The 18103-nt window shown below is 37.7% G+C and overlaps 1 protein-coding gene across 1 annotated transcript; it reads right to left on the bottom strand.

The window, feature by feature from the left end:
• Positions 1 to 950: 950 nt before the first annotated feature.
• LOC127079269 (uncharacterized) lies at positions 951 to 10192 on the bottom strand. Its single transcript, XM_051019678.1, has 5 exons — positions 9780 to 10192; positions 9257 to 9548; positions 2474 to 2803; positions 2209 to 2295; positions 951 to 1064 (listed from the first exon to the last, which is right to left on the bottom strand). Exons 1-5 carry the CDS (start codon positions 10190 to 10192, stop codon positions 951 to 953), a joined length of 1236 nt encoding a protein of 411 aa, XP_050875635.1.
• Between the last annotated feature and the right edge of the window lie 7911 nt (positions 10193 to 18103).

Raw genomic sequence — 18103 nt, 5'->3', positions numbered from 1 at the left:
GGGGCTACCAAGCCAGGAAGGAAATCCACTAAACATAATTAGTTCAAAGACTCTCAGTAAACAACTTCAAGTTACAGTCTTTTCACCTAATCTCTACCCGTGTGACTTCTATCTAAGAACTCTTAGATATGAGATCCTACTCACTCCCCCTCAATCATAGTAGTGATGTAAAAAAAAATATTACAATGAAAGAAAACACTCTTCAAGAACACATACTTGATCTTGCTTAAAAGCTTCAACCAAGTAAACACACATTCATGCTTCAAAGCTTAGAGTGGACAAATTACAACTCAAAAGTCAGTCTAATTCAATCATCTATGGATGAATGAATGGCTCACAATACACACGACCACACAAGACTAAAACCCTTATTCTCTCTCAATATTTCGTTCGTTATTTCTTGTGTATTAAAACCAGGTATTCCATGCCCTTTTTATAGAAGTGTTTGGCTGGGCTTGGACATCATAAAACCCTAAAACTATTTTCCATTCATATCTTCTTATGACAGTTGATTATATCTTGTTGGAAAATAAGTCAATCTGGTTTTAATTACTTATTGAATTGCGCGTTCAATCATCTCATAAATCACACATAGATTATCATAAAAAGCGCAATCACACAATACATAACATTCATACTGAATGTTCTGTATACAGATGTCTTGACATCGGGTCTGACATCTCAGCAAAATCCTGCATATCCTTATTTTAAACAACCTGCAGAAACCTATTATCTTATGTCAAGACAACACTTGTGACACCTTGTGAACACTCTAGGTTTTACCAAAACTGCTGCCAACACATAGAACCAACAAACTCCCCCTTTGGCAAATTTTGGCTAAAACATACATCAGCTCATTTGTTTCACAAGAGTATAATCACATCATCAGTTTAGCAGCAAAAGTTATAAAACACACATTACTAGCTAAGATAGCAACTAGTAAACACATATTAAACACACATGCGCTTGTGCTTCTCTTCCCCTTCAGTCCGCTCAACACAGACACCACCTTCAACATCATCTGTAACATACACCTCCCCATCTGACATCACCTTCAACATTACCTGTATTAAACAGATTATATCCAATATACATCCTCTTCAACATCATCTGTCATCTGTTTATAACATAGCATAACCACTTTAGCTACAACTACTTTTAGCTACTTCTCCCCTTTTTAGCTAAAAGAGACCAAAGAGACAAAATAAATGTTTATTAGTCAAACAAAATGTCACACAGAATGTCAAAACATATTGTTAAGTGTTACAGATCCCAGAACACACACAACTATAAAAGCTGAGATAAAAATCCAAAAAAACCAAAAAGAACCCAGAAAAAAATACATCAAGTCATCAGAACATGACTGCCAAAAGAACCACCAAATTCATCACAGCACACCATCAGAAAAGTGGGGGACAACTTCAACAAAACTAGTCAGAGGAGCTTGCATCTTCATCAGCTTCAGAACCAGAACTGCCACTTGTTTCATCTTTATAATCAGACCTCTCACTAGAGGTTTGGGCTTCTGTTTCCTTGGCCTGTCCAACATTATCTCTATCAGCTTGCTCCAAGCTTTCAATCAGAGCCTCCAAAGCTTCCTTCCTAGCTTTTGCTACCCTTATCCCAGTATCTAATTCCTTACAAGTTTCTTTCAGCTCAGCAATAAGGCCACCTTTTGAGGCTGGCTTTTTCACAACAGATGTCATGAGAATGTCCTCGACATGACTGCCTTCAAACAATTTGTAATGAACTGATAAAGGAGGTTTTCTTCTACTAGGAAGATCATTTGTGCTCAAAATTCCAGGTTGCTGACTCAGGATAATCCCACAAATCATTGAGGGAAAAGCTATGGGCAACTTCACTGTATTTGTAGAAGCATGTTTGACAATTTGTTCAAACATGAACCTACCATAATCAAATCTCAGCTTGGTTCCAACAGCAAAGATAAACTTTTCAAGGGCATTTGAGATTATAGAGATGTGATTGGTTGGTACCCAATTTGCTGACCCTATCTTGTGCAAAATAGCATATTTCACAGTTAGCTTTCCAGCAGAGATTTTTCTTACTAGGCCACTCCTTGACCTGTCTTGCAGTTATTTCCCTACAGACCTCATTGTCTGTGGCTTCCAGTTCACATGCACCTTCTGTTCCTCTTCCTAGAAACTTATTAATCACAGTTGGAGAAAAAGTGATACACTTCCCTCTTACAAACACTTTACAAAACTCTTTGCTGTTTTTTTCAGCAATGTCCTTAGGGATGTTGACCACAAATTCTTTCACCAGTCCTTCATAACACTGAGATAACCCAACAACAGTTTTCATTAGTCCATCAGTTTTAATAAGGTCCATGAATGAATGTGACCTTCACAGCATCCTTGCCCAGTTCTCTCTCCACAGCCACCCGTCTTTGGATTACAAACTTCCATTTTGCTGTTCCATCTTCAAGATGGAAGGAGATATTGTCTAGGTGTACAGCAGCAACTTTTGCAGGGGATTTCCTAACAGTTGTCCTCTTGACAGGGGAGATGTCAGGGATATCTTCTTCGACATCTTCATCTGACTCAGAAATTTCTCTCACTTTCCTCTTCCTTACCTCAACTTTGCTCCAAGACTTTGAGGGGCCTATAGTAGTAGCGTTCTTAGCGGTTTTGGCTGTCATCACTTCAGCCACAAACCTACCATTTCTGGTCTTCATACTCTTAGCCATACTAGGCTTCAAGTGATGAAGCAAGCTATCATCTTCATCATCTGAACTCTCATCTTCTAGGTCAGTCACCTTCTTTGTAGAATCATGCTTCTTAGACTATGAAGCATTGGCAGTAGGTGATGCCACAGATTTCTTACTAGACAAAGTTTGCCCTAAAGAGCATAATCCTTCAGCAGCTATATCTTTTTCAGACCTAGAGGAATCATCCTCCTTCTCATTGTGAGGTCCAACCTCAGGAGAGGGGTCCCTTCTTGATAGAGGAGTAGAAACTCCCTTTACAGAGTGTACTTCATTGAGAATCCTAGTGACTAGGTTTCTCATGACACGATCAGTGTGATGCATGTCGTCCTTAGAACTAGGAGTATAAGTAGAGCTGGAGGGGATATTGGAACTGTTACCTTGAGTATGGCATGCAGTGGAGGATGAACCAGGAGCGTCGCCTGGAATGACAGACAGGGGAATCACGTCCAAAATGTCTTCATCAAGAAGGTCCATAGAAGGCGTTCTATCTTTGTGAGCAGGTTTGGTAGTCTTAGAACCAAATGGTGAAGGATGTTGTGACATCTTGTTGTTGTGGAAAGGTTTATGTTGCCCTAGCAGAGAAGGTTGATGAAGTCGAAGGAAGGTGGAAATATTTGAGTAAAGGTTACGTGTGAAAAGGCAATAGATGGAAGTTTTAATACTAGGTGATGATTTACCATAAATGGGGCACTTTATTTTAAGTGGGCATATAATATTTTTATTACCTTTTCCACTCCAAATTAATTGCTACAAATTCTCATAGATACAAATCCCTAATTTCCTTCTTAGACATTCAAATTGATTAGCATCCAAAGCCTTTGTAAATATATCAGCTAACTGCATTTCAGTAGCAACATGCTCCAGGGATATGATTTTATCTTCCACTAGTTCTCTAATAAAATGATGACGAATATCAATATGTTTTCTCCTGTTGTGCTGAATGGGATTCTTAGAAATATTTATAGCACTCAGGTTGTCACAGTATAATGTCATGACATCTTGCGTGACATTGTATTCAGTCAGCATCTGTTTCATCCAAACCAGTTGAGAACAACTACTTCCAGCTGCTATGTATTCAGCTTCAGCAGTGGACAGAGACACACACTTTTGTTTCTTACTGAACCATGATATTAAGTTGTTCCCCAAGAAGAAGCATCCTCCTGATGTGCTTTTCCTATCATCAACACTTCCAGCCCAATCATCATCACAGTATCCAGTCAGCATAGATCCATATCCATGAGTGTACAATATCCCATAGTCACTGGTGCCATTGACATATTTTAGTATCCTTTTCACTTGGTTTATGTGACTGACTTTTGGTTCAACTTGATATCTAGCACAAACACCTACAGCAAAAGCAATGTTAGGTCTGCTTGATGTGAGATATAGCAGATTCCCTATCATGCTTCTGTAGAGACTTTGATCTACAATAACACCATTTTCATCTTTGGAGACTTTTAGATGAGTAGGAGCAGGTGTCCTTTTATGACTTGCATTCTCCATGCCAAACTTCTTAACAATGTTTTTGGCATATTTGCTTTGAGATAGAAATATAGAATCTTCCATCTGCTTGACTTGTAGCCCACGAAAATAGGTCAGCTCTCCAACAAGGCCCATTTCAAATTCAGACTACATTTGCTTAACAAAATGTTCGACCATCTTATCTGACATCCCACCAAACACAATATCATCAACATATATTTGAGCCACCATGAGTTTTCCTCCTTCATTCTTAACAAATAAGGTCTTGTCAATGCCTCCCTTCCTGTATCCATTGTCAGTGAGAAACATTGTGAGTCTATCATACCAAGCCCTAGGAGCTTGTTTCAAACCATAGAGGTCTTTCCTCAACTTATACACATGCTTTGGAAGATTTGGATCTGTAAACCCTTTAAGTTGTTCAACATACACTTCCTCATTTAAGTAACCATTCAAGAAGGCACTTTTTACATCCCTTTGGAACAGTTTAAACTTTAGAATACATGCCACTCCAAGCAATAGTCTAATGGACTCAAGGCGAGCTACAGGGGAAAATGTTTCATCAAAGTCAACTCCTTCAACTTGAGTGTATCCTTGTGCTACTAATCTTGCTTTATTTTTAGTAACCACCCCGTTTTCATCAGATTTATTCTTGTAAACCCACTTTGTTCCAATAACATTTATTCCTTCAGGTCTTGGAACCAGTTCCCATACTTCATTTCTCTTGAATTGGCCTAACTCTTCCTGCATGGCATTGATCCAGAATTCATCAGTCAAGGCTTCCTTGACATTCCTAGGCTCAATCTTAGACACAAAACAGCCATGTGAGATCACTTCCCTTGATCTAGTTGTGACCCCTTTATTTGGGTCTCCTATAATGAGATCTTTAGGACGACCCTTTTGAATTATGATAAAGGGTCCCTTATTAATTTTGTCAGCTTCAGGTTCAGCTTGAGTGAGTTCACTCTCATTACTTTTGTCTGGGAAATCAGCTGGGGCATCATTTAGAGATGTCTCAACATTGTCTGTGACATCAGTCTGTTGATCATCAACCATAACATTGATAGATTCCATCATTACTTTTGTTCTGGAATTAAAGACTCTAAATGCTCTACTGTTTGTTGAGTAGCCTAAAAATATTCCTTCATCACTCTTGGGATCCATCTTCCTTCTTTGTTCACGATCAGTCAAGATATAACATTTACTACCAAACACATTGAAGTATTTGACAGTAGGTCTTCTTCCTTTCCAGACTTCATATAAAGTAGTAGGAGTCCCTTTCTTCAAGGTTACTAAGTTGTGAACATAGCAGGCTGTGTTCATAGCTTCAGCCCAGAAGTGGTAGGAAAATTTCTTAGCATGAATCATAGCTCTGGCAGATTCTTGGAGAGTTCTATTTTTCCTTTCTACCACACCATTTTGCTGAGGGGTAATGGGAGATGAGAACTCATGACTAATTCCTTCAAATGCACAGAATCCAGCAAATTTGCTGTTCTCAAATTCTTTCCCATGATCACTTCTGATTCTGATAACCTGACTTTCTTTTTCTCTTTGAAGTCTTAGGCAAAGATCTTTGAATACCTCAAATACATCAGATTTTTCCCTTATAAAATTGACCCAAGTGTATCTGGAGAAGTCATCCACCACCACATAAGCATACTTTTTCCCACCAAGACTTTCCACCTGCATAGGTCCCATCAAGTCCATGTGGAGAAGTTCCAGTACTCTGGAAGTGGTGTCATGTCTGAGCTTCTGATGTGACATCTTTGTTTATTTTCCAATCTGACACTCCCCACAAACTCTTCCTTCATCAATCTTTAAGTTTGGGATTCCTCTGACAGCTTCAACAGATATAATCCTCTTCATTCCTTTAAGATGCAGATGACCCAATTTTTGATGCCATAACTTCACTTCTTCTTCTTTGGCTAGAGTACACATTTATGAATAACCAGTTTCTTGAGAACTCCACATATAGCAGTTGTCCTTAGACCTGACTCCTTTCATGATCACTTCATTTTCTTTATTAGTAATCAGACATTCAGTTTTTGTGAAGTTTACAGTTAGACCTTGGTCACATAGTTGACTGATGCTGATTAGGTTTGCAGTCAGTCCTTTAAAAAGTAGGACATTGTCAAGGTTAGGGACTCCAGGGCAGTTTAGCTTTCCAATCCCTTTGATTTCACCCTTTGCTCCATCACCAAAGGTTACATAGCTGGTGGCATGAGGATGAAGGTCAATTAGCAGGTTTTTGCTTTCAGTCATGTGTCTGGAGCACCCACTGTCAAAATATCAGTCTTCTATGGCTGAAACTCTGAAGGAAGTGTGAGCTATCAAGTTAGTAACACCAGTCCTAGGAACCCATTGTTTTCTGTTGACAGGGATGTGATGTTTGGGTCTAGGTTGATGATGGGAAGAACTAGGATAGCCATACAACTTATAGCAGAATGGTTTTATGTGGCCAAATTTTCCACAGTAATGACATCTCCATCTTTGGTGTTTTCCTTTATGTTGTCTTCCTTTATGATGTTGTGACACATGATGTGACATCTTTGGTTTGCTACCAGTGTGACTACACTCAGGTTTGGATTCATTGAACCCAAGGCCAAACTTGTCTCCTGCCATTTTTCCAGTCTGGAGAATTTTGTCTAAGGTGTCAGATCCATTGTTTAGCATTCTGACATACTTTGTCATCTCATCCAGTTTGGAGTTCAAGAACACTGCTTCAGTTTTCAACTTAGAGATGGTTTCCAAGTGTTCTGTCTTCTCATTCTCCAGTTGTGTCATCAATTTTTTCTGACTTTCCACTTGTTGACACACTTCTTCACTTCTGTGTCACAACTTTCTGTAGGTAGTGGCTAACTCATCAAAGGTTACTTCATCATCACTTGAGTCTTCATCAGAACCCCATCTTCCAGTCAAGGCTGTCACAAGATTTACAGACTCTCCTTCTGTTTCACTTTCATCAGACCAAGTAGCAGCAAGACTATTCTTCTGTTTCTTGATGTAGGTCCCACATTCAGCTCTAATGTGTCCATACCCATCACATTCATGGCACTGAACTCCTTTTCCTTCTTTGGACTTTTCATCAGATCTTGTTCTTCTTCCAGCATTATTGGACCTACTGATGTCAGATGAGATGTTCTTGACATTAGACTTAGACCTTGCATCCATCTTTTTCAGAAGTTTATTAAACTGTCTCCCCAGTAATGCTACATCATTTGCCAGATCTTCACCAGTATCTTGACCACTTTCTTCCTCTTTCTCTTCAGTGTTTGACATGAAGGCTATGCTTTTGACTTTCTTTTCAGATCCATCACACATTCCCAACTCAAATGTTTGGAGGGATCCAATTAGCTCATCCACTCTCATATTGCAAATGTCTTGAGATTCTTCTATGGATGTCACTTTCATGGAAAATCTCTTAGGAAGTGACCTGAGTATTTTCCTCACTAGTTTTTCATCTGACATCTTCTCACCCAAGGCTCCTGAGGCATTAGCAGTTTCAAGGATATTCATATGAAAGTCATGAATATTTTCATCTTCTTTCATCCTCATATTTTCAAACATGGTAGTGAGCAGTTGCAATCTAGACATCTTCACTCTAGAGGTGCCTTCATGAGTGGTTTTGAGAATATTCCAAGCATCTTTAGCCACCTCACAGTTGTTCACCAGTCTGAAGATGTTCTTATCAACCCCATTGAATATAGCATTCAATGCTTTAGAGTTTCCAAGGGCTTGTTCATCCTCCTCCTTGGTCCATTGTTCCTCAGCCTTCTTATCAGTTGTAACTTCTCCTTCCTTAGTAATAGCTGGATGTTCCCAGTCTGTTAGAACAGCCTTCCAAGCCTTATTATCCAAAGATTTCAGGAAGGCTACCATTCGAGGTTTCTAGTAGCCATAGTTAGATCCATCCAGAATTGGTGGTCTGTGAACAGATCCTCCGTCTCTATCCATAGTACCAGAAACTAATGTCCCTAGATCTCACCCAAAACCAGAGCAGGATGCCTGCTCTGATACCAATTGAAATTCTGGTATCAGATATGAGATGTCGAAGGTAATGTCACGACACTAATATCTGAACAATATAAACAGGATAAAAGATAAAGAACAGTAATACAAGTGACACAAGCAATTGTTAACCCAGTTCGGTGCAAACTCACCTATGTCTAGGGGCTACCAAGCCAGGAAGGAAATCCACTAAACATAATTAGTTCAAAGACTCGCAGTAAACAACTTCAAGTTATAGTCTTTTCATCTAATCTCTACCCGTGTGATTTCTATCTAAGAACTCTTAGATATAAGATCCTACTCACTCCCCCTCAATCACAGCAGTGATGTAAAAACAAATATTACAATGAAAGAAGACACTCTTCAAGAACACATACTTGATCTTGCTTAAAAGCTTCAACCAAGTAAACACACACTCATGCTTCAAAGCTTAGAGTGGACAAATTATAACTCAAAAGTCAGTCCAATTCAATCATCTATGGATGAATGAATGGCTCACAATACACACGACCGCACAAGACTAAAACCCTTATTCTCTCTCAATTCGTTTGTTATTTCTTGTGTATTAAAAGCAGGTATTCCATGCCCTTTTTATAGAAGTGTTTGGCTGGGCTTGGACATCATAAAACCCTAAAACTATTTTCCATTCGTATCTTCTTATGACAGCTGATTATATCTTGTTGGAAAATAAGTCAATTTGGTTTTAATTACTGATTGAATGACGCGTTCAATCATCTCATCAATCACACATAGATTAGCATAAAAAGCGCAATCACATAATACATAACATTCATACTGAATGTTCTGTATACAGATGTCTTGACATCGGGTCTGACATCTCAGCAAAATCCTGCATATCCATATTTTAAACAACCTGCAGGAACCTGTTATCTCATGTCAAGACAACACTTGTGACACCTTGTGAACACTCTAGGTTTTACCAAAATTGCTGCCAACACATAGAACCAACAGTTGGTATGTTACTTTGCCTTCTCACATCTGTCATGATCATACCTACTTGATAGTGATGTTTTTTTCTACATCTAGCTTCCTGTTTTCAATTGCATTCAATGTTATTTCATCATCATGAACATTGAAAGTTAACGTGCCCTGGTCCATGTCGAGATTGCATCGACTTGTCCGTATGAATGGTTGACCAAGAATGATAGGTGTCTCTTCATCTTCAGGCATGTCTATGATCACAAAATCAACAGGAAAACTCAATTCCCCTATTGTCACCAACACGTCTTCTACTATCCCATATGCATTCTTTATCGAGTGAACCGCAAATTTCAGATTTGTCCTTGTATCATTGACGTTCTCAATACTCAACCTGTGATAGATTGATAGCGGCATCAGACTCACACTAGCTACAAAATAAATTAGTACCTTTTTGAAAATTCTCTCTTTTATTGTACATGATACTGTGACCGTTCCAGGATCCTTCTGTTTGTTTGGAATTCTCTAACCTAGTGGTATTGCACTATATTTTTCCTTCCAGGCTACCGGTTCTTCTGTTGTTGGTCTCTTTTCGGTGATTACCTCTTCCATGAATTTTGTGTACATGGGCATTCGCTCGAGTGCTTCAAACAAAGGCATATGACTCTCTATCGTTTTGAACATTGTCATGAATTTCTCAAAGTCTGTATCTCTTGGATCCTTCTTTGTCACTCTCTGAGGGTAGGGTAACTTAATCACTGGCTTAGTCTCCTTTTTATTTTTCTCTTCAGTTGGCTTTCCAGGTGGTATAACTTTTTCATCTTTAGTTGCCTTCTCACTTCTCATTGTGACAACATTAACATTCTCATGATTTCTTGGATTTTGAAATGTTTCACATGGTAAGGAACCTGGTGTTTGAGAACTTGATATTTGTTGTGCTACATGACCCAACTGAACTTCAAGATTTTTTATAGAGGCGGTGGTATTTTTATGATTGTTTCTAGTCTCTTCTTGGAATTGCAGATTGTGAGCAACCATGTTTTCAATGGAAATCTCCCAATCTATTGTCTTTAGAGCTTACTGTTGTTATTGTTGTTGTTGATATTGAGTCTGATATTGACCTTGACCCTGTTGTGGAACATTCCCTCTCTGATCTTTCTAGGAGAAGTTTGGATGATTCTTCCACCCTGGATTGTAAGTGTTGGGGTAGGGATTATTATGTTTCAAAAATTTTATCTCTTCAATTTGTTAAGGGGTTGCAAAGCAATATACTGTGTGGTGAGGTCCATTACAAATTTCATAAGTGATAGTCTAAGCATGTTGAACTTGAGCTACCTATTGAGTACCTATATTCATAGCCTTCAACTTCTTTTCCATTTCAGTAGCTACTGTATCTTCCAACCAGATTTTATTAGGTTCCAGCTTTAGATCAATAACTCCCTTAGGTTTACTAGTACACCTATCATACAATTCCATATGCTCATTAGCAGATATCGCTTCAATGATCTTTTTAATATCGGTGGCTGTTGAGAAAATTGTTGAGCCACCGGCTGCTGTATCAATCAATTGTTTTATCTTTATTTTCAGCCCTTTAACAAACATCTGCATCTGTTCAAACTGATCCATATTATGATTTGGGCAAGCTACCAGGACCCTTTTGAATCTTTTGTAGGCATCTCCCAAAGACTCACCCTCCTTCTGTTTGAAGTTCAAGATTTCAAACTTTTTTCTCAGAAATACCGATGCTGGAAAATACTCATTTAAGAAAGAAGTTTCCATCTCTTCCCATGATGTAATACTTCCTGCTGGGAGAGAATAGAACCATTCTTCTGCCTCTTCAGCTGAAGTGAACGATAACATTCTTAACTTCTTTGCTTCGTCAGTATGACCATCAATTTTCAAAGTAGTACTCATGGTCAAAAATTTCTGCAAGTGCTTGTTTGCATCTTCATTTGCCTTTCCGGTGAAAGGTTTTATTTCAAGTTGATTGATTATGCTAGGATGCAGTTGAAAATTAGTCAAATTCACCGGTTGGTTGATAATTGTTAATCTACCACCCTGTGCATTTGCGCCTCCATAATCACCAAGGAGTCTTTCTGGAGGTGGAAGTGGAATTGGAGGAACTTCAGACATAGTTTCTTTTTCTGAATCTGAGTGATCAGAGGGAACTTCTTCTTTGGAATTCAATCTAGCCAATCTAGCGTGTCTGAGTCTCTAGTGAAGGGTTCTTTCGATTTCTGTGTCAAAAAGAAATTCAGTTGAGGGATCTCCTCGCATAAACAGATTAGACAGATTAGTGAATAAAAGTTGAGATAAATTAAATGACAGAAATAAAATTGTAGTTGCAGAGCAACAAAATTTCAATTAAACTTTATATTTTGGCAGTCCCCGACAATGGCGCCAAAAATTTGATCGGAAAAAATAATAAGTGTATTATTTTGCCTTTTGTAGTAATAAAGGGGAAATTCCCTGAATGTCGATCTCGAGGACTGCGCGTTAATATCGAGTTCAAATCATTGTTCAATTAAAAAACTAGTGTTGGGGTTTTTTAATTCAAACTTATAAAAATAAGGGAAAATAAAATAAAAACTGTAAAAATAAGAGTTTCAAGTAAAAAAGGAACATGCCAGGGAAGGTGTATAATTTGTCCCTATAACAACTCTGAGTCACTATTGCATCAACAAATATCAATTAACTACTACCAGTTCTCAAGGGTATTTTCTCCCAAGTCCTTGGCGAGAAAACCTTTAATGATTCAACCCTAATCTCTATGTCCATAGAAAATTATCGGTGAAATTAAGCCTTATGATATCAAGAATCCTCTGGTTCATACAGGGTATCCCTAGTCCTAGGTAATATCTACTGCAGAGTAATCTTATGAAAACCTCATCAATGACATCCTAGCCTGATTGATAATCATACAACAATCTCAATTGGTCGAAAGAGAAATCATTAAACACATCAAAAAAATTACCGTAATTATGAAAAAGAATATTGTCAATGCAATTGCAAACTCAAAGTCATTACATATATAAATTAATGATACCCCCTAGCATTTGGGGGTTTAGCTACTCATATTGTTCAAAACACATTCAAGATAAAAACTAGACATTACAAGTAATTGGATGACTTGGATCTTCAATTGCTTCCGCTCATGAAAATCTTCCGCTCTCTGAATTCCTTGATCTTTGTAATTCTCGATCGTCATACAATTCTCTATGCTCTGTTTTCTCCTCTCCAAAAAGTGTCATTCTTCTCTCGTAGAAACTCTTCTAAAATAGTGAAAATCCATTGGCATTGGTTCAAAATTCCTATAACACCCTTGCTGCTCAAGCCCGGATAAAAGCCCAAAAATTGGAATTATTTACGTCTGGGATGACACTGATGGCCGTGTCAGGCCCCTGCCTTGGCCTTCATTTGTAGCTTCATCCCAAGTGGGCTGACACGGGTGGCCGTGTCAGGCCCTTGCCTTGGGCTTCATCTTCAGCTTCATTAGGTCCTCATCCTGACACTGTTTGTGTCAGGTGAGACGGATGGTCGTGTCAGGCTTCCTGAAACTTCATAACTTTTTTCCTCGAGCGCCATAATTCTCGACTTTCTTGCACTAAGTCCGTTAGGTCTTCTACTTGGAGCTGGAGTGAATAAAAACAGACAACCAAAGCATAAAATCCCGAAAACATGAAATAAAACTAAAAATTGATAAAACGCTTAATTAACTTACAGAAACGAAAACTAACTTAAAAGGTGACATAATGCAAACAAATTATTCCGGAATCCTTGACTTCTTATTGAATAAGTGATGAAAAAACAGTAAAAATGGTGACCGATCAGTCATTTAGTATTATACTGAGAAAAAGTACACCTTTATAACTCAACGGATTGTATAACAAACAATTCCTTAGTAGATATGTTATGTATTTTATTGTTTTTTCTGTTATCTACTACCTTTCCACCTTTTATAACTTCATTCCTTATTATTTCCCATACCTCTGCCATTTATTGCATTAAATTTCATCAATTCAATTACCCTTTCACTTGATAATAACATCTATAACAATTGTCAGCTATTAACTGATATACTTCACTCCCACTTAATGATTTGTAAAGAAAATTTAATTGACCAATTCTTTGTATGCGACACTTATATTAACTACTACTTATGGCGCACAGATAATACATTTATGTCGGGAATCTATCTCTCATTTCCTTATGTGTAAACTAAGCTTCCACTATCAGTCTTTGCCCATTTCCTTTCTATTGACATCTCACATATGTCTTTGTAACTTATTATGACTTTTATGTATCTAGTGCAAAGCTCAATGTGAGGACAAGCTTTTTGTAAGATGATGTTTTGATGAAGGCAAATCTATGCAGATAATGGAAATATCTCAAAGAAGGATCGATCATGCTCATATCAAAGATTTTATGGAATTGGATTATATGATAAGGTACAATAAGCAATTCAACTAGGTATAAGCCTTATGAGCTCAAGTATTTTCATCTAAATCTTTATAAATTATCCCTAACACTTATGCATAACATACATTCAAGTTTCATCTTTAACTTAAAAGAATTCAAGTTTTTAAGGGAAGCAATTGATTCCTCCTTTCCCTCATTCAATTGCTCAAGGTTCCTATAAAACAAAGAAGTGAAAAATTAAAAGGAATATTCAATTAAACCATTTATATAATCGATTGAGGGGTTTGATTTTAGCCCATTCAATCGATTGATCATCCCTCACAATCGATTGATACAATGCATTTTTTTCAAAACTTTTAAACCTTAAACTTGAAATAATCAATTTATCTATCTATATAATCGATTACTTCCTGTTGTTGTATGGAAAATCTAAAACATCACAATACCTCTTCATTGCACATGTTCATGAAACCTTTTCCAAAACATTGCAATCAAATCCTGGCTATTTTCCAAACATTGCCACTGCTTCAAGAGGAATCTTGTGAGGTCTTTACAGCAAGAACTTTTTAATTTGCTTTAAGTCAAAACCAAACAAAAAATCTCACAAGAGATATCACAAAATATCCATGCACCATAACCAAATACCTCACATGTAAATTTCATTCTCAAAGCACTAAGGCAAAAGTGAGGAAGAAATAAGGAAAGAGAAGATAATAGCAAGTGAGAAAGAGTATTAAAAATACATTTTTTATGTGAATGAAACAAGAAATGAACCATCTATTTATAAGACAAGCCGTAACTAAAAATGGAAAGAATTCATGGGTTTTTTTAATGCTCATAATCAATTATGCAAATCACATAATCGATTATGCAGTTCAAATCTGAAAGTTTTTTAAATGGCGCAGTCACTAATTGATTATGGCTTCCTCTAATCGATTATTAGGGTTACAAAAGTGATAATTGATTAACCCTAATGGGACAATCTATTATGCCATGAAAAAAATCTCCTAACTAAATATAATGAGTCCATAATCTTTTAAATATACAAAAAAAGGTTTTCCTAGAGTTTTAACAAAATTAGAGAGGCTTTCCAATCATTCGAAAGTGCGTATGTGTGTGTGTGTGTGTGTGATTTGCCTTATTAATTCAATATCTAATATTATACCTTTACAGACACATATCACTCGATACAAACAAAGCAGACTTTCACACTTCCCCTCTTTCACAACTCCGAAGATTCAAGATCCCTTACTTGATACATCCATGATTCAACACATCTTTGGGAATTGAATTCTTCTATCTTATGAGGCTTGATAATTCTTCTATATAAGTAGCATCATCAAAGATATTGGCTAACTTAGATCATTAGTAGGGATTCTACCAAACTCCATTTGACATTAGGTGTTGCCCAATAGAGATAGGATTTTACATTTGATCTCCAAGCATCCCAACTTGATCATTACATCAGATGAAGATTTCACCTCACAGTGTTGTCATAATCAAAACCCAATATGTCAATAAATTGTTGCAGTAATTATACCTACAAGCACAAAGATCCACATTCATAGCTCACTTCTTTCTAAAGTAGTTTAAGGATCCACGTCATTCCCAAACTCATCGCACTTCTAAATAAAGCCCATCAGAAAAAGGGATAAGAGGTCAAGTTATTACCTAACGATGTGTTGAAGAAGAGGAAGGAGGCGTGAGGGGTAAACCTAATTTTAAGGAAACACACGATGACTTCGAAGAAGGGAAAAATAGACTCTAAGAAAAACAAGTCTTGAAAGAAGAAGGGGAAAGAGGTGACAACGGCAAGACTAAGCTTAGTAAGAGATCCATGCTGAATATTCATAACATTCTCGCCCATAAGAAGAGCGAAGAGAGAACCTCGCCACATACTCCCAAATGAGAAAGTTTCAGTTAGTGAAATAATAAGAGCCTGCCGCAAGATAATACAAGGTGTTCCAGGTTTCCTAGAAATAGGACCAGGACCTTTGGCGAAAACACCTCGCCCTTACGAGCCTCATGCTTGGGCTGCTGTGTACATTTTGAGTTTCCTATTGATAAGACTAAGACATTTTCCTAAAGCATCTTCCCCCTACGAGCTCCACGCTTGAGGGACATTATACATTTTGGGTTTCCTAGCTATAGGAACATGACCTTTGCCTAAAACATCTTGCCTTATACTTAGGGGAATATGTACATTTCGAGTTTCCTACATTACAGACATTTATTTCGGAATATCCCACCCCTTTTTTGAAAATGGGGCCAAACCTTGTAACTAAGCCCACTTGAATGGTGTGATAGCAGGTATAGAGCGCAAGCCCATTGGGTGGTGTGAAATAACATAGGCATGTTAGTGGATCAGATAAGAGGTATTCACCTGATTCTTATATGGGCCAATGTTCAATTCAGTTAATTGAGATACACATTTATGACTAATTATGGGTATCATATACGAGGATCCCTTGCATCAAAACCGAATCCAAAAATCATCATTAAGGACCTAGTAAATCACTAATTCAATATTCCAAAGAGGAGGTCAATATCACTATAAAAGGAGAAGAACGCAAGATGATGATTCATTCACATTTTCCACTGATAAGATCACGTGTGGCTCTTACTACATTAACATCAATGGTTATCAACTAATATACCTAACATACGTATATCGATGAATTTTTAATATATCTTCAATTATATTAAATATTGTAATTAATTAATAATAATTATTGCTATAAAAATATTATTTAGTTATCTTCCACTGGACAAATATATAAAAGAATTCTAGTTATCAACAAATTTAATCCAACATTTTCTATAGTTTATTCAAATAATATTTAGCTATACTATTTAAAAACTCCTTTAGTAATACTAACATGCTAAATATCTTCCATTGACCATATAAATGTCCGACTTGGCGGTAAGGAGAAATCGAGAAAGAAGAATGGTGCTAGCCAGCGGGAATGCAGTCCCAAACGCGCGTGTACTCCATGCTCCAAATCGCTGCATCATGTTGTGTGGCGTCCCTTATTGGTTATTATTATCAGTAAAGTTGGGTCGGTTCTCACTATACACTCTTTCTCTCTCCTCCAATCACAATCTATCATCCTCATAATTCCTGCATTCAACAACCTACTCAAACCGTTGGTTCCTCAACTCAACACTAAACAAACACACCACACTAGTTCATATTTTGTTTCTCTTCTCAACAACTGAAGCAGAGAGAGAATGAAGGAATCAACAGAATCATACCCAATAACCATTTGCCTCAACCTTACCCATTCACCTCTCCAACAAGAAATCCCCACCGTCCATCACTTAAAAAGCAAGTGGTTGATAGCCCGAGTCAAACTCTCATCACTCCAAACTCACCTCCAGATTTCCCCATCGAGTACTCCACTTCCTCAACCTCTAACTCTATCTCCCTCCACCTCCTCCACTCCATCTGCCAAACCCTACACGACACCGTTTCACTCGCTCACCGCTGCCAATCTACCTCCGCCGATTTACCTCTCGAAAAACTCCAAATGTAAAGCCACCTTGACTCACTCATCGTCACTCTTCAAATGAAGTAGAAGAGGACAAATCAGTGAGAGACATTTTTCTGGTGGATCGATGAGAATTGATGTCGTTAATATTGATGGGTTTATCAACCTCACCCAGAGCGACTTCAGTAGTAATAGGTTGTTGGATGGGAGAAATATTGGTTAGTATAAGTTTGGAAATCGAGGTTGTCTTGGGTTGCACCGCTGGTTGTTCTTGCAAAACAAGGTACTTGATTATCATGTTAATAAAAAATAGTAATAAGAAAAGTAAAATCAACAGTACCTTTAGGGTTTCACTATCAGGACTGGAATTGGCGCTCTCATTCCACACCAATTTTATAACAGCCGGAGTAGTTTTCGCCACAGTACTAGTGGCGATATACTTCCCTTGCGTTGCTTTGGGAATAAGAGCTACCTTCGGACTAGAAGGGATTCTCCTCGACCCATCAATTTTACTTTTCTTCTTCTGAGGAGAACGCTCCGGAGAAGAATCTTTTGTGTTACCAGGATCAGTAGTTGTAGGGCCAGACCCACCATCTACAACTTGATCACCGACCTGCAAAAAAATATTGGAAAAAATATTGAGTAAATGTAAAAAGAAAAGCAGCTAAATATGAAGGGTTCTGATGGTTGCAACCTATATACCCGAGTAGGGTTAGATGAGTCCCCTCAGCATTGGTTTGATTGAGAAGTGTTTCAGCCCTGACATTTTCTCTGGTCCTTTTCTTAACTATGACAACTGTTGGTTTAAGAAGAAAATATCAAAGAACCCAGAGGTTAGAAGTTGGAAAGTAATATGGAGTAAGATTGAATACAAATCTGATGCTTTCCTCACCCTCATGTATGGGAGTTTCGACCCTGGCATTTTTTATGTCGACATGAAGGTGACCCTTAAAACTGTATAGGTCCAGCTTAGTTGGCGTCACACGCTGCACGCGCTTCAGACATTCATTCTTGTGTATCTTTAAAAATTCTCCGCAAA

Source organism: Lathyrus oleraceus, chromosome 5, assembly GCF_024323335.1.
Source record: "Lathyrus oleraceus cultivar Zhongwan6 chromosome 5, CAAS_Psat_ZW6_1.0, whole genome shotgun sequence".
Classification (NCBI taxonomy): domain Eukaryota; kingdom Viridiplantae; phylum Streptophyta; class Magnoliopsida; order Fabales; family Fabaceae; genus Lathyrus; species Lathyrus oleraceus.
This window is presented reverse-complemented; position numbering and strand designations above follow the sequence as displayed.

What these genes read in the sequence shown, in the direction of transcription:
- LOC127079269 (XM_051019678.1), bottom strand. Translation starts at nt 10,192, where the DNA reads ATGGTTGCTCACAATCTGCAATTCCAAGAAGAGACTAGAAACAATCAT. An exon ending in GCACTCGAGCGAATGCCCAT is followed by an intron (nt 9,549 to 9,779) that starts GTACACAAAATT and finishes AATCTATCACAG; the next exon opens with GTTGAGTATTGAGAACGTCA. An exon ending in AAGAGTTTTGTAAAGTGTTT is followed by an intron (nt 1,065 to 2,208) that starts GTAAGAGGGAAG and finishes TGTTTAATACAG; the next exon opens with GTAATGTTGAAGGTGATGTC.